At 38.5% G+C, this 13,757-nt stretch overlaps 2 protein-coding genes across 2 annotated transcripts; one reads left to right on the top strand and one right to left on the bottom strand.

Annotated features, from left to right (window-relative positions):
* Positions 1-2,588: 2,588 nt before the first annotated feature.
* LOC137943566 (uncharacterized protein At1g08160) lies at positions 2,589-3,200 on the top strand. Its single transcript, XM_068789050.1, has one exon. The coding sequence runs from the start codon at positions 2,589-2,591 to the stop codon at positions 3,198-3,200; it is 612 nt and encodes a 203-aa protein (XP_068645151.1).
* A 163-nt stretch (positions 3,201-3,363) lies between these two features.
* LOC137944412 (ACT domain-containing protein ACR10-like) lies at positions 3,364-7,986 on the bottom strand. The gene is made up of 6 exons (XM_068790091.1): positions 7,558-7,986; positions 7,252-7,473; positions 6,574-6,679; positions 5,410-5,746; positions 4,275-4,559; positions 3,364-4,081 (listed from the first exon to the last, which is right to left on the bottom strand). The coding sequence occupies exons 1-6, from the start codon at positions 7,709-7,711 to the stop codon at positions 3,944-3,946; spliced, it is 1,242 nt and encodes a 413-aa protein (XP_068646192.1). The 5' UTR covers positions 7,712-7,986; the 3' UTR covers positions 3,364-3,943.
* Positions 7,987-13,757: the final 5,771 nt, after the last annotated feature.

Genomic DNA, 13,757 nt, shown 5'->3' with positions numbered 1-13,757 from the left:
AAATATCATCTGCGTTCCACTAATGACTTCAGCGTATCGACAGAGCACCGCCTTCATCGTCGTTGCCTATTGGTCCCCCCATTGGCTCCCTGCCATTATCGGTGTTGTGAGGAAGACGACGTTGTTGATTTAATTTTTTTTTAAGTTAGGAAAAATTAAACCAGTGTTATTTATTCATTATATTTATTCTTTAATTACTATATTAAATTAGTGATTTAATAGTGGTAATTAAAATATTATTAAATCAAGCATTTGATCAATTATTTTGGTTTAATTAACTTATTTTCGACCATTAACCCCCCTAAGTTGATGATTTTAATATTAAAGGCACAACTCGTTGTTATATTCCAAGGCATAAACGTTTGTTTTTATGCTATAAATTATGGACTATTACGAGTAACTCAATTCATTTCAAACATTTTTTTTAAATTTTAATTATAAATATATGTTATTAATAATTAATCCTAGGTTATTAATAATATAATATACTTATTTATTTATTATATTCATTAATTTTATTACTATATTAAATTAGAAATTTAAGACTGGCAATTGAAATATTGTTAAAGAAAACATTTGATCAATTATTTTGGTTTAATTATCCCATTTTTATAATTAATTAAACTAATCATTTTTAATTAATTAATACTACGTAAAAAATCCATCTTCTGTTACTTTTTACTTTATTTGTTTTTTTATAATTTATTATAGTCACACGTAATTATTATATTATTTTATAATCAACTGTAATAATTAATTAATATAATATAGTATTTCATTAATTAGAATAATAATATATTTTAATACTACATTAAATCACTTATTAGTGTAGTAACCATATTTATTTTGGTTAATTATCTGTTTAGGTATATTATAAAAAGTTACTCGTTCTCTTGTTTACATTATATTTTTTATTTTGGGGCACTAACACAAGAATCTGTTTTCCTGTACACTTGAACTCTATTTTCATTTTGGGTCACTAACACCCAAGTTGAAGTTGAATTAAATCATTGCCTTGAATTTGAAGTCTAACTTCAACTTCAACTTCAATGTTGACTAACCCCTCCTTATTCAAAGTTGGACTCCGTACCGATTATTTCATGTGTCTTTATTAAAGAATTTCATTATTTGGTACTTGTTATTTGGGCCCAGTCCCATTTCAGTTGTTGCTATTGTGTCTCTTTGGATGAGACATTATTATTGAAGGACTTCTCGGTTGTTGACTGTTGTCAGCATTGATTATTCTGATGAAGAAGAAAGCACTTGGTGACCCCAACATAATATCTTCCGGTGATTCCCCATTATCCTCTTATTAATTGATAAAATCAATTATGAGCAATGTCTATAGACCTACTACCTACATAGAATAGGAGTGAGTCCAAGATCCAACGTGAGTCAAGTCTATTATTCACCCAAGAGGTGTTTTTTTTAGCTACCTTGAGAAAGTAGGTAGACATTGTGCCCCACAGTTAAACTACTTTTTCGCCTTTGAAATTGAGCAGAGACTATTTTTTACTATGACCATTTGATTGGAGTAGCAACAAGTTGGGCATTTGTGACATTCTCTCACCCCCCAATTTGAAGAGGAAAGTTGGAAAATGGGCCCAATCCTACACGACCAAGGAAGACCCACACGTCCAAGTGTGTTAGAAGATTGGCTCAAGCCTATACGACCAAGGAAGGCCCACACATTCAAGAGAAGTGAAAGATGGGCCCAAGACCATAGACCAAGGAGAAGTCCCACATGAAGGTGAATAAAAAGTCATCCCACACATATGGCATTGATGTAATTAGTTTAAGCTTTAAGAGTTTACTTGTAATATTATAGTTTATTCATCTATAATATTTATTTAACTGAATATATACTATCTTATTTATTTTATTATCTTTTATCCCAAGGCAAGGCAAAATGAGGGAGGGATTTTGTGGGGTAGGGTCAGAACAAGGTGGCAAGGTGAGACCACAAGGTAGAGATGGGGATAAGAAATTAACCCTTTTTAAGAGGTGGGGTGAGTTGGGTTTTCTATCCACCCTGAACCTCTAGCCGTCTTCGGGATGTCTGCGGCCGGCCGAGCAGAACAGGGAATCCCTTCCTCAAAGATGTTGACAGAAGAGACAACAAAGAGTCTGTTTTTGGTAAAAGCAGCAGCCCATGCAACACTTTACAGGAGACGTTGGCCTCCGGAGTTTGCTAAGTTCTATGTAGAATAACTTATGTAGAGAGCAAGGCAAAAAAGGAACCCAAAATAGAATATCAAAAGCTGAGAGAAGGATCGCTTGACCCTTAGTCCATCCATGGAAGAATAAAGTTCATGGTAATTTGCTTCCCTTTTCCCTGTAATACAAAAACAGAAAATAAATATAAGTTAAGGCACCCTCTTTGCCTCCCTCACTTGGTGCTGAGGAACATGGTTTGATGCTGTTTTTGCCATGATCAACTTAAGATATCTCTGATGCTAAAGCGAAGTGTGATAAAGAAACCATGTAACCTCCCCCAGTTATAAAGTCCGCAGAGAGTTCCCCATCCTCATCTTTCTCACTTGAATCAAACAGATTAGGATATCATCCAAGGCTAAGCCACAGTTGCCATGCCCACTCCGGCACCGGCCCCTGTCCCACAGAGGGCGGCGACGCCATCGAAACGATCGAGGATCTTACGATGTGTAGTCATCGCCATACTGTGCATGATTGTTATGCACGGTTTGATAGTGCTACTCGCATGGCTGATCATCAAGCCCAGACCAGTTTCGTACACTGTAGAGGACGGCTCATTGCATGGTTTCAGTTTGGCGAACGACTCTCTCAATGCCACCTTCGGCATCACTTTGAGGGTCAATAATCCCAACCACAGGATGGCCTTGTCCTACAGGTCCTTCGACATCTCCGTGTGGTTCAAGGACCAGATGCTCGCATTCGACGAAATCGGGGCATTCCAGCAGAGACGGCGCAACTCGACTCGAATTGAGGCGAAGGCGGAAGCGCGGTCTGTGCAGCTGATGAGGTACGTAGCAGATGAACTCAATCGCCAGAAGAAGTCGGGTGAGATTAAGCTGCAGATTCGAGTTAAAGCAAGGCTGCGGTTCAAGGTGGGGATAGTCAAGACTGGGGTCTATCATCTCAAGGCCTTCTGCTCCCCAGTGGTGCTGCATTTTAACGCCAACAAGTGGTTTGAACGGACTTATTGCAATGTTGATCTCTAGCTGTGTTTCTTCTCTCTTTCTATTGTTATTTTATTTCTCATCTGTTCGTAACTTTTGTTGGTTGTGCATTTGTTGTTAGTAGCTATGATTCATTTGAAACTTTTTTTCTTGTAAACCCGAAGAGACATTTCGTCGAGCATCTGGCACACAGCAACTCTTGTTGCCTTCCATTAACGGCCAGAATGCTTTTCTAAATTCAAAATACCAATTCATAGCTGTCCTTTCAATTCTCAGAATCTCTTTCCATTTGATCATCTATCGTTGAAGTATCTCGAGTTTCGTCCTTATTTGCTGAAAAATGAGGAAGCGAGCGTTTGAAAAGGACCTCTTTGGAATAAACTCCTAAATATCTTCCGAGATTGATTTCTTGACAGAGTGAAAGTAAACGTTGATGGAACTTGCGACCGCGAAGGCTTCCACTGATTGGTTTGGGTTCCTTTTTTAAACCAGTTGGCCAGGACCAGCCACACCTCTTGCTGGGAATCCAAGATACAATCTTTTCCCCTCCAATCGTTTAGACCTTCGTTTCATTCCCCCTATCAGAGTGACCGTGGATGTAGACTGGAAACCAGTGACTATTACACAGATTATATCTCACTATCTACATTCTTGTACATTGATATTGGTCAGAAAGCTACACTGTACAGCAAACGGTAAACAGCAAAACGCTCAGCCATGCAAAGCTTTTCCTTTTGCAGTAGCTGATATGCCTCATTTAGGCTTATAATATCTCATTTCATCTTTCACTCCCTACCCATTAACATCTTTGTTACCTCCTCTTCGATCGTGTCTCGTGCAACCACACGCAGGTCACCCTCGTCTAGACGGATTCTATACACCTCCCATTCCCGGTCACCAATGAGATGTCTCCCAACCTCAGCCTGCAAGATTTAAGAGGCCTTGTCAAACAATGCATTCTTGTTCAACTTGAGGTAGGAAGGAAGCCCTTTGATGCCATGGAAGGACCAAAAAACATTAATTACATCCAACTGACTGGATAAGAGTTCATTTCAGGCACAAATTAGCGAAAAGAAAATCATTTATGCTTGGGAGCAATGAAGGAAATTAACGTACCGAAAAGATGCAAGTGTCCAGCATCTTCAGAGCAAGGGTAATATCATAAAACACGAGAGGCCTGCCCTTTCCAGATAATTCCACAGGGTTTACAACCAAAAGCTCAGAATCTGGTCCACGGCTCACAACCGTTACTCTGAGTGGACGAAACAGCTCCATCCGCAAACGAGAGCTCAAAGCCTTCTGCTTATTTGGATCCACAATCTTATTCCCGTCCGCTTGCATCACAAACAAGTCCACCTCACACTTTCCTCTTCGGCTTGCAGAGAACCGTCCATATGAGATCTGTGGCAAAGCTTAATACGTCAATGAGAAAACGAACTAAAATAGAAAAAAACACTTAGATGAGAGGATCTGCCAAGTCTGAACACAGTAACGTGACATTACATGCGATGCTATATATTAATTTTTAGGATAAACAGGTAATTGCCTTAGTAAACAAATGTAACAAAAAAAAATGCATGAAAATGCACTGAATGACATAAAGCAACATAGAGAGAGAAGACATGAAAAATATTGACTTGCGGCAATAAACATATAGTTTAACGTGTATTAAGTGTTATATATATTTCTTCAGTGCATTATTGAAATATAAAAGAGTCCACTCACAGCCATTCTCAGGATCTTATTTTCTAGATTCCTCCAATACAAATCATACTCACAGATGGAAGATCTGGTAAACAAAGAACACATTTATGATAGCCCCAACTAATATTTTTATGTTGTTCACTGAAATTTTCAACCAACAAGAAATCCGGTCTGGGGCCTTCCAACGATGGCTGCAGGTCATTTAGATGCTCAGACATGGCAGGCTATTCAAGCATAGCCAGCATATGGTATACTTCATAATCAAAATTAACAGTGACTTGGACCTTTGGCTTAAATAGCTCCACAGGAGCGGTTTCGAGTGTCTCACCAAGGGTAGGAAGTGTATGCATGTGTCATCAACATTCCAAAAAAATAACCAAAATTAACTGCTTAGTGCATTCCAAATGCATTGTACTATCTGACAATATTATATTGTTTCCCTTTCCTTCTCTCCATTTTCTATGTTCACTTTACTCTTTTTCAACTTTTGGGTGGGGGATGAGTGGTGGGTGGCAGTTCACCTTGTGCATGGGTGTGAAATTAGTACCTGAATGTTGTAATCCTTGAGAGTTCTCATGATGTCATACAGGAGACCCTTATGGTCTTGACAGAGAATTTGGATGAGAGTATGAGATGGACTGAGAGAGTTATCCATTGTCACAGAGAGATTGTTGATTGTTTTAGAAGATCCCTCAGGCTCTTCAGGCATCTCTAAACTGAACATCTGTCCTACAATAGCAGGAGGCCAAAAAGAGGACCTCTGGGAACATGTGGTCACATCTGCATCAGCTAATTCAATGGCACAATCTATCAAGAAGTCACCTAAAACAGCTCTGAGTTGATCTCGTGTTTCTTCTTGTCTTGTTCTTGTATGTAGAAGCTCCCTGATCAAAACCAAGGTGGAAAATTAATTGATGGAAAAAAAAAAAAAAGGGAGACCTCAAGGTTAGTGACACAAAAAACCTATAACTGGGGATGTCATATATATGATATTTGACATATGAGAGAAGATACATTCAGATTTAAGAATAAAAAAGTACACAAGAGTTCTGATAGCAATTTATAGTGTTCATTCAAAGAAAGAATGATGACAGAAGGTTTGTAAAGCTAACAAAAAAAAAACATGGGCAGAATTAAAAAATATATACAGATTTAAATCTGCATATAGAGGGAGATCAAAAACAGGTAAAAACATAGGCAAAATGCATCTAGTACTCTAGCTATGGTAGAAATGACTATAAGAAATCATCACAACCTAATCCAGATGAGCTGGACAGTAGTGTCTCAACATAGCCTCAACTGAAGACGTGACCTAACTGTCTGAGATAGAAAACAGTATGATAGGAATGGCATCTATTTTTTTTTCCTTTTTTCTTTTTGTTTCTTTTTACATGCTACCACTAAAATCACATCATTGAGGCACCCCATTGAGTATGTGACTCCATAAGATGCAAATGGTTTAATTTAAGCAACACTGGTTACTTTGAGATATGTGAAACTTTTAAACACTTGATTCGTATATATAGAACTCTGAAGTATACAGTTACAGCACACATGACACATTCAGAATATTCCAAAGTTTGTGATTTATTTTTGCTGATTATGGAGAAGTTAATTTGGTTGAGATTTCGTTTGTTTTAGAACAATGAAGTTGCAAGGGAGGAAATGAAAATTGTTGCAGAAAATATGACTAATATGCAAAGTAGCAAACCTGGTGTCTGTGATGAAAAAGAGGTCCATTACTGTTCCATCTGGAGTCGTGGATACCTTCACTCTCCTTATAGTAAGCTCTAGCTCACATAGAACCTCTGTAACATCTAAAAATTTAAAAAAAAAAAACAGGAATGTCAAATAACAAAAAGAGATCAATTATTTAACTTGACAAGGGCGTCTAAGTCCACATCCAGAAAAATTCCCCAAGTCTCAGCATTACAACTTAATCTAATCACAGCTACAAGCATAAGAAGGGTACACTTGCAACAGATAACAAATAATTTATTAAGAAAATTGGCATCTCTTCATCGTGCCACCAAAAATAAGTAAATAATGAAAATAACAGTGTGCCTTTACCGCAATAATGTGGGAAGTACAAAACAAAACAAACAAACAAAAAATTAAACTAATCCAAAAGCGACATCAAAGAAGACAGCAAAGTTAATGTCCCCCTCCTAACCGAGAGATCTAATCTGAAGCGACAGTGCCAACAATCGCAACAGTAATAGGAATATGAGTTTAAATAAATTCCGACAGGCAAAAAATAATAATAATAATAATAATAAAATAAATAAGCTCGTGTTTAAACACTAAAATAAGAGAAAATCAGTACCCAAAGAGATAAATGAATTACTGAAAAACAACTGGCAATTTTAGCAACCGAAAAAGGCCTCACCATGCAACAACCCTCTTCGATCTAAAGCAGAGACCTTCAAAAGAAACAAATCAGGCTCCTTAGGCAGCTGATTTTCAAGGGAATCATAGAGATAAAACCCCGATGCGGAGGAGCAAGAAGGGCAAGCCGCCAAAATCCTCTTCTTCAAGACATTCCATCGCGTTTTCCTTTTCCCCACTACCCAAAACACTATGTAACACCATTTTCCGTCCGTCGAAACATCTAACAGGTTGAACAAAAAGTTAATCAAACGACTGAATCGTGCAAACACCAAACGGGTTAGAGAAAAGCAAACAATCCGCTTACCACCACGAACAATGCTGAGGCCAAAGAAGAAGATGATTCGACAGAGATCGCTCCCAAGTCCAGTTTTGTCCGGGCAGTTTACTGTAATCACGCTGGGCTCTCCTGGCTTTTCCGGTTCCCGAATGAGAACTATGTCGTCAGACTGAATACCCATCTCTCTGTACCTTGAAGATTTAAGGTCGAAAAAACTCCAATAGAACTACACCCAAAAAGTCTCCCTCACTCCCTGTTGCAGCTCCTTGCAGTTGATCGATCAACCATCTGAGTAGGATTTTTCGCAGAGATAAAAAGAGAAACTATTGTGATTCCATCGCCATAAAATAATCAGCCTCGAGATCGGATTTTCCATAAGAAAACAGAACAAGAGAGAGAGAGAGAGAGAGAGAGAAAGAGATAGAGGAGAGAGCGCAAACTTTTAATTTTCCGATGACAAGCACATCCGGTGGTCGCAAGCGGTGTATCTTTTAAAAAGGAACAGAGAATAACAACACTTGCGCGAGTGCGAGTCTGCCCTTCACTCGCTGACCCCACATCACTGTGCTAGAATTTGACTCGGCGTGTGAACACGCATCTTCACACGCTCTCAGCGTTGGATAAGGCATTTTGATAACAAACATTCAGATATTGGATCCACGATTAATTTTGGAATAAAATAAGATTTATTTAATTTATCTCATTATACAGTATTATTTTTATTGACTATATTATTTAATTGCCACACTTTGCTTACGCCTTTATTTTATTTATTAAATCACGTGTTCAGGCCCGTTTAATGTATAGATTCTCCAAAAGGGTCGCCCGCGTGTGAAACCCAGCACTGTACATGCCCGCGCCGCGACTGACCTTGTGATTTCCGTATTTCGGTAATAGTTCTTACCACCATGTCTCGAAGCGAGAGGCAGACGAGTCCGGTGTCCGCGATTGGAGGCGTCCCGTAGTCCGCCGATCCATCTTTAATTAAAACCCTCATCGTTCTTTAATAATTAATATTTAATGCGCGTCCTCGAGAAGTTGAGTTGGGTGTCCCGCGGTTCTGGCGTTGAAGAGGGTGATGGTCGGTGGGGATGACGGAGACAGTCTAGCCGCCACCACGTGTCGTATTTTGGAGAGGGTAGCGATCACGTGCGTAGCGTAGCGGAGGTTCCAAGGAAAACTCGTTTTCAGAGTCGCTTTCTTTGCGAAATATTTTTTTAATGAGGAAACCTTGAGAAATTGAAAGGAAGGGTGGTTGCCTCGATGTTACGCTTGCGGCCCACCCTAAATGGTAGCCCACCAACCTGCGTCAGAGGATATTTCCCGTGACGTCACTGACAAAGTTATCACCAGCTCTCGACGCAGCTGGGTTATAATGGTGTGGTTTCGTTAAGTTTATCCAAGAAGGGTAATTTCGCCGTAAGCCTAGTTAATAAAATTTATCCAACAATGGTTTGGTAAGAAGATCAACAAATTAGTCAGCAAAAGAAATATGAGTCACATGAAGTAGACCAGATTGAACTTGATCACAGCTGAAAATTACAAAGTCACACCAAGTTCAGCAAACAGAGAGTACACCCACCAAAGTTCATCTATAGTAGCATTAACTGATCGATACTCAACCTCAGTAGAAGAACTTCAAAAAATGAGATTACGCCCAAGATAGATAAGGCAGACAGTAGTGGAAAAGTAATCATCTTTATTGCTAACAAAATCAGTATTTGAGAACCTGTGAAGAGATATAGGAGACTCCTGACGTAAAAGAAACCCTTTATCGAATGTGCTACATAAATATCATAAAATTCGTTTAACAAGTACCCAATGCTCATTAGTCGGTTAATGTATAAACTAAGACATCTTATTGATAGCAAAAGAAATATCAGGACGAGTGATAGAGAGAGATATTGCAGACTGCCAACTATTGTATGAAACTGAAAAGAATCAGAAACAGGAGAACCTGAGGTCATGGTGAGTGATGAAGAGTTCGTTGGCAATGGGGTAAAAATAGGTTTAACATCTTCCATATGAGTATTTTTTAGCAGGTCTTGGATGTATCTTCGTTGAGAAAATAATATGCCATTGTGATGAGGAGTAACCTCAACTCCAAGTAAGGAAGAAAGCCAAGATCTTTTAGAGAAAAACATTGAGTGAGGCGATCAATAAATTGATAAATAAGGTCATCACTATTACTAGTAATAATAATATCATTGATATATATTAGTAGATATAGAACATGTTTTCCAGTGTTGTGAATAAATATGGAACTATCAGAGCGAAAATTCTTGAAACCGGAATCCACAAGAAATTGATGTAGTTCATGATACCAAACCCGTGGAGCTAATATATAGTTTTATGAACTTTATAGACACAAGTTGGATGATCGAAATCAATAAAGCACGAAGGTTGTGCCATATAAACATGTTCTGAGAGTCGGCCTTGAAGAAAAGCATCATTGATATCGAGTTGACAAAGGGACCAACCATTGCTAACTGCAATACTAAGTACAAGTCTCACGATGGCGAACTTAACAACCTGGCTAAAAATCTCATGGTAATCCACACCTGGTCATTGATGAAATAGTTTGGCCACATGATGAGCTTTAAATCTATCAATAAATTCATCAGAGTGTATTTTGATTCAAAAAATCCATTTTACAACCAATAAAATTAGCGATACCATCAGGAGGAATTAGCTCCCATGTCCCATTACGAGCAAGAACATCATAATCTTCAAACATAGCTCGACACCAATTATGATCTTTGAAGGTTTGAGTCATGGAAGTAGGTTCAAGATTGGGTTGTGATGTTAGGTGGTTGTGAAGGTTGAGTTTTTGAATTGGTTTACAAATATTGTTTTTGGCCCAATGAGTAATGTGAATGTTAGGTGGTAGATTGTGTTTCGATGGATGAATGGCTTGGATATGGTGATGGTTGGATGGGTGATGGTTGTTGCCCAGTTTCTGTTTGATGTGTTGGTATCTCAGAGGTTGTATCATCAAAAAGAGGCATTTCTTCTTGAGGGCACACTTGAGGTGGAGTGTTAGCAGTCAGTTGTGGTGAAGAAGTTAATGAAATAGTAAGCACAAGGGGAATCCAAGTGTCAATGGCGGTGGAGGTGGGATGATGTAAGTGATTATGAAGGGAGGTGTACGCGAAGACTAACTCTACAAACTTGACATGAAAAGAAATATTTTTGAAGTAGATGGTTTCAAAGCACAAGTAGGCACTTTGAGAAAATGAGTATCCAAGAAATTTACTTGGTTTAGACCTTTGATCAAGTTTGTGAGATGTATATGGTTGAAGCCAAGGATAACATAAACGGCAAAAAATCTTTACTTTGGAATAATTTGGGGTTTTGTGGAAAATTAATTCATAGGGAGATGATAAATTGAGTATAGTGGTTGGTATCTTGTTCATTAAGTAGACAACAATGGCAAAGGCATGGGACCAAAAGGTAATTGGAAGAGAAGCATGAAAAAGTAAGGTGAGACAAGTTTCAACAATATGATGATGTCGTCTTTCTGAGTAGTCATTATGTTCATGTGTATTAGGTGGAGTGATTAAATGAGAGATGCCATTTAGAAAAGGTAATCTTTGAGGCCCATTTATTCTCCCTCATTATCTGAATAGAATGTGGTAATTTTGTTTTTGAAATTACTTTCCATAGTGGTTTTGTAACGGTGAAAAACGTCTTGGACTTCAAATTTTCGTTTCAGTGGGTAATACCATATGTATTTGGTAAAGTGATCAATGAAAATGATGTAGTATACCATCAAAACAGGTGAAGTCCATACATAAGAAAAAACAATTTCAAAAGGTTGTGTAGAGATAAGAGTTGGAAGTAGAAAAAGGTATCTTATGACTTTTATTGCAAAGACACACATTACATGAAAACTCTTTTGGCATAAGAGAAGAAAATGTTAAATAATAACTAGAAAGAATGTGTTTCAAAATGGAAAGAGCAGAATGACCTAATCGATAATGCCAAATAGATGATGTTGTTTTGACATGAGATAAAGCAAAAATTGGAGAAGACATAAGTTTACTAGTAGGCCACTCATACACTTCATCTCTAGTGCTACTCGTCAAACGGATTATCCCTGTGCAAAGATCCTTCACATGAAAAGAAGATGGTAAAAATTCAATAGAAGCATTATTAGTAGTATAAAATTGAGAGATAAAAATTAAGTTCTTTTGCATGGTTGGTACACTAAGGAGATCATTTAGAGTAAAAGGTAGTAGCGAGAGTTGGAAGAGAGAGATAGAACTGGTGTGGGTGATGGAGAGACCAGTGCCATCACCAATCATAACATCATCAAAGCCTATATAAGGTGCATGAAGAGATAAGTTGCTCAAGTCAGTTGTAACATAGTGAGATGCTCCACTATCAAGTACAAGTTGAATTGTTGGAGGTGATGTTAGCAGCATAATGAGCTTGTGGCTGCCATTTTATTGCTGAAGTATTAGAAGGTGGAGATCCTTTGTTGGATGACTGAATTGGTACGAGCTGAAATGATGAACATCACTTAGTCGAGTGCCCTTGGATGTCACAAATCTGACAAAACCCCAGATATGGACGAGGTCGAGGACGATTGTTGTAAGTTGGAGCACTAGTGTTGGTAACCGTGGGTGGTCGGCTAGGGTAGTTAGGCCACAGGCGCTAACCCGCATGACCAATAGGATATTGAAAGGGTGGTTGCCAATTGTTGGACTTTGGTGGGCACCAAGTGGTATTTATTAGTTTCATTGGATTTGCAGTAATTGGAATATGTGCACCAATCTTCAAAAAATAGAAGTTTCTCATGAAGCTCATCAAGGGTGATGGATGTGTCTCAAGCTTGAACACCACGAACAAGCTCTTTGTAGTCATCTCCCAGTCCATCCAAGATCTTCTCTGCAAGATCTCCCTCATCCATTAGTGCTTCTAGTATGGAAAACTCATTTGCACGAGATTTAATATATTGAAGAAAATTAGTGATATTCATAGCAAATTTGGTGGGAGTTTTGAGAAGATTCTTGATGTTGATTTTCAGAACTCCATGAATTTAGCTCATGGAGAAAAAGGGAAAGGGACTCATTGAGAGAAAACAAGAGGAAGAATAGGTTATGGACTTGATGATCCTAACCCTCCTCTTGGAACTCTATTTATAGATTAATGAAACTACTATATTACAATAATACCCCTGAACTTAGGGTTTATGGTTTTAACCCTGGAACTTTAACCTAATTACATCAATATCAACTCTAGATGACACTTTATTTACCATCCTACTATCATTGTATGTAGGCCTATGGGCCTTCTTCTTGATCTAGGGGTTTTGAGCTCTTCTTCTATATCTCTTAGATGTATAGATCTTCCTTGATTTTATGGGCTTGGGCCCATCTTCTAACACACTTGGATATGTGGGCCTTCCTTGGTCGTGTGGGCTTGGGCCCCATCTTCCAACATTCCCCCTCAAGTTGGGGGTGAGAGAACAACATGAACTCCCAGCTTGCTGCAAATGATGTATATTTTTTTTTTTTTTATAAAATGGCACATCTTCCAATATGCCTTCATCTTCCAATACTCCCCCTCATGCTGATGCTCTCTTTCATGAGGCCCAACTAACATAATATAAGTAAGAGTAAATCACTCCTAGTCGCTAAGACATTGCTCCATACTCCAGTCTTAACTCATGCTGGATGTAGGGCACACTCCGTCTTCTGTAGGTAGTGTGTCTATCGGCATTGCTCTGAAGTGTCCACCTCCACCACCGTGTCCCTCAACAGGACAACAACTCTCAAGTGGTAGAGTAATAAATGACATTAATGGGGGGAAGTGGGTTTCTTTATCATAGTGTCCCAATCCGAACGCCGACTCTCATGGCGTCCCATCCGTGATATTTTTGAGAGTTAAATAAATGATGGGGTCCCAATCCAATGCAAATATCTGTACCAAATAATATGCTGACCAATGAATAATTTGTCAATTCTTCAAAACTAATAATCCAGCCAGAGAAAAAATTTACCGAGTTGTGCCGAGTCAAATAGTAGATCAATATATCTGAGTCATGGGAGAAATATGTATAAGCTTTGGTCTAGACACATATACTGAGGCATAAAATAAGTGGGCCATGTTCGAGTTTACTCACTTAGTTGACCCAGATCGAGTTAGTTCGGTCCGAGTTGGCTCGAGTTAACATGGAAGAACAGAAACATCAAGTGATCCTCGGGTTGATGGTTTAACTC

The sequence above is a fragment of the Aristolochia californica genome, unplaced genomic scaffold, assembly GCF_029961685.1.
Source record: "Aristolochia californica isolate CCGP_79_NKW_82.1479 unplaced genomic scaffold, dmAriCali1.0.hap1 SCAF_11, whole genome shotgun sequence".
In the NCBI taxonomy this organism is placed as follows: domain Eukaryota; kingdom Viridiplantae; phylum Streptophyta; class Magnoliopsida; order Piperales; family Aristolochiaceae; genus Aristolochia; species Aristolochia californica.
This window is presented reverse-complemented; position numbering and strand designations above follow the sequence as displayed.

What these genes read in the sequence shown, in the direction of transcription:
- LOC137943566 (XM_068789050.1), top strand. Translation starts at nt 2,589, where the DNA reads ATGCCCACTCCGGCACCGGCCCCTGTCCCACAGAGGGCGGCGACGCCA.
- LOC137944412 (XM_068790091.1), bottom strand. Translation starts at nt 7,711, where the DNA reads ATGGGTATTCAGTCTGACGACATAGTTCTCATTCGGGAACCGGAAAAG. An exon ending in TCGAAGAGGGTTGTTGCATG is followed by an intron (nt 6,680 to 7,251) that starts GTGAGGCCTTTT and finishes TTAAATTTTTAG; the next exon opens with ATGTTACAGAGGTTCTATGT. An exon ending in TCAAGGATTACAACATTCAG is followed by an intron (nt 4,560 to 5,409) that starts GTACTAATTTCA and finishes GCTTTGCCACAG; the next exon opens with ATCTCATATGGACGGTTCTC.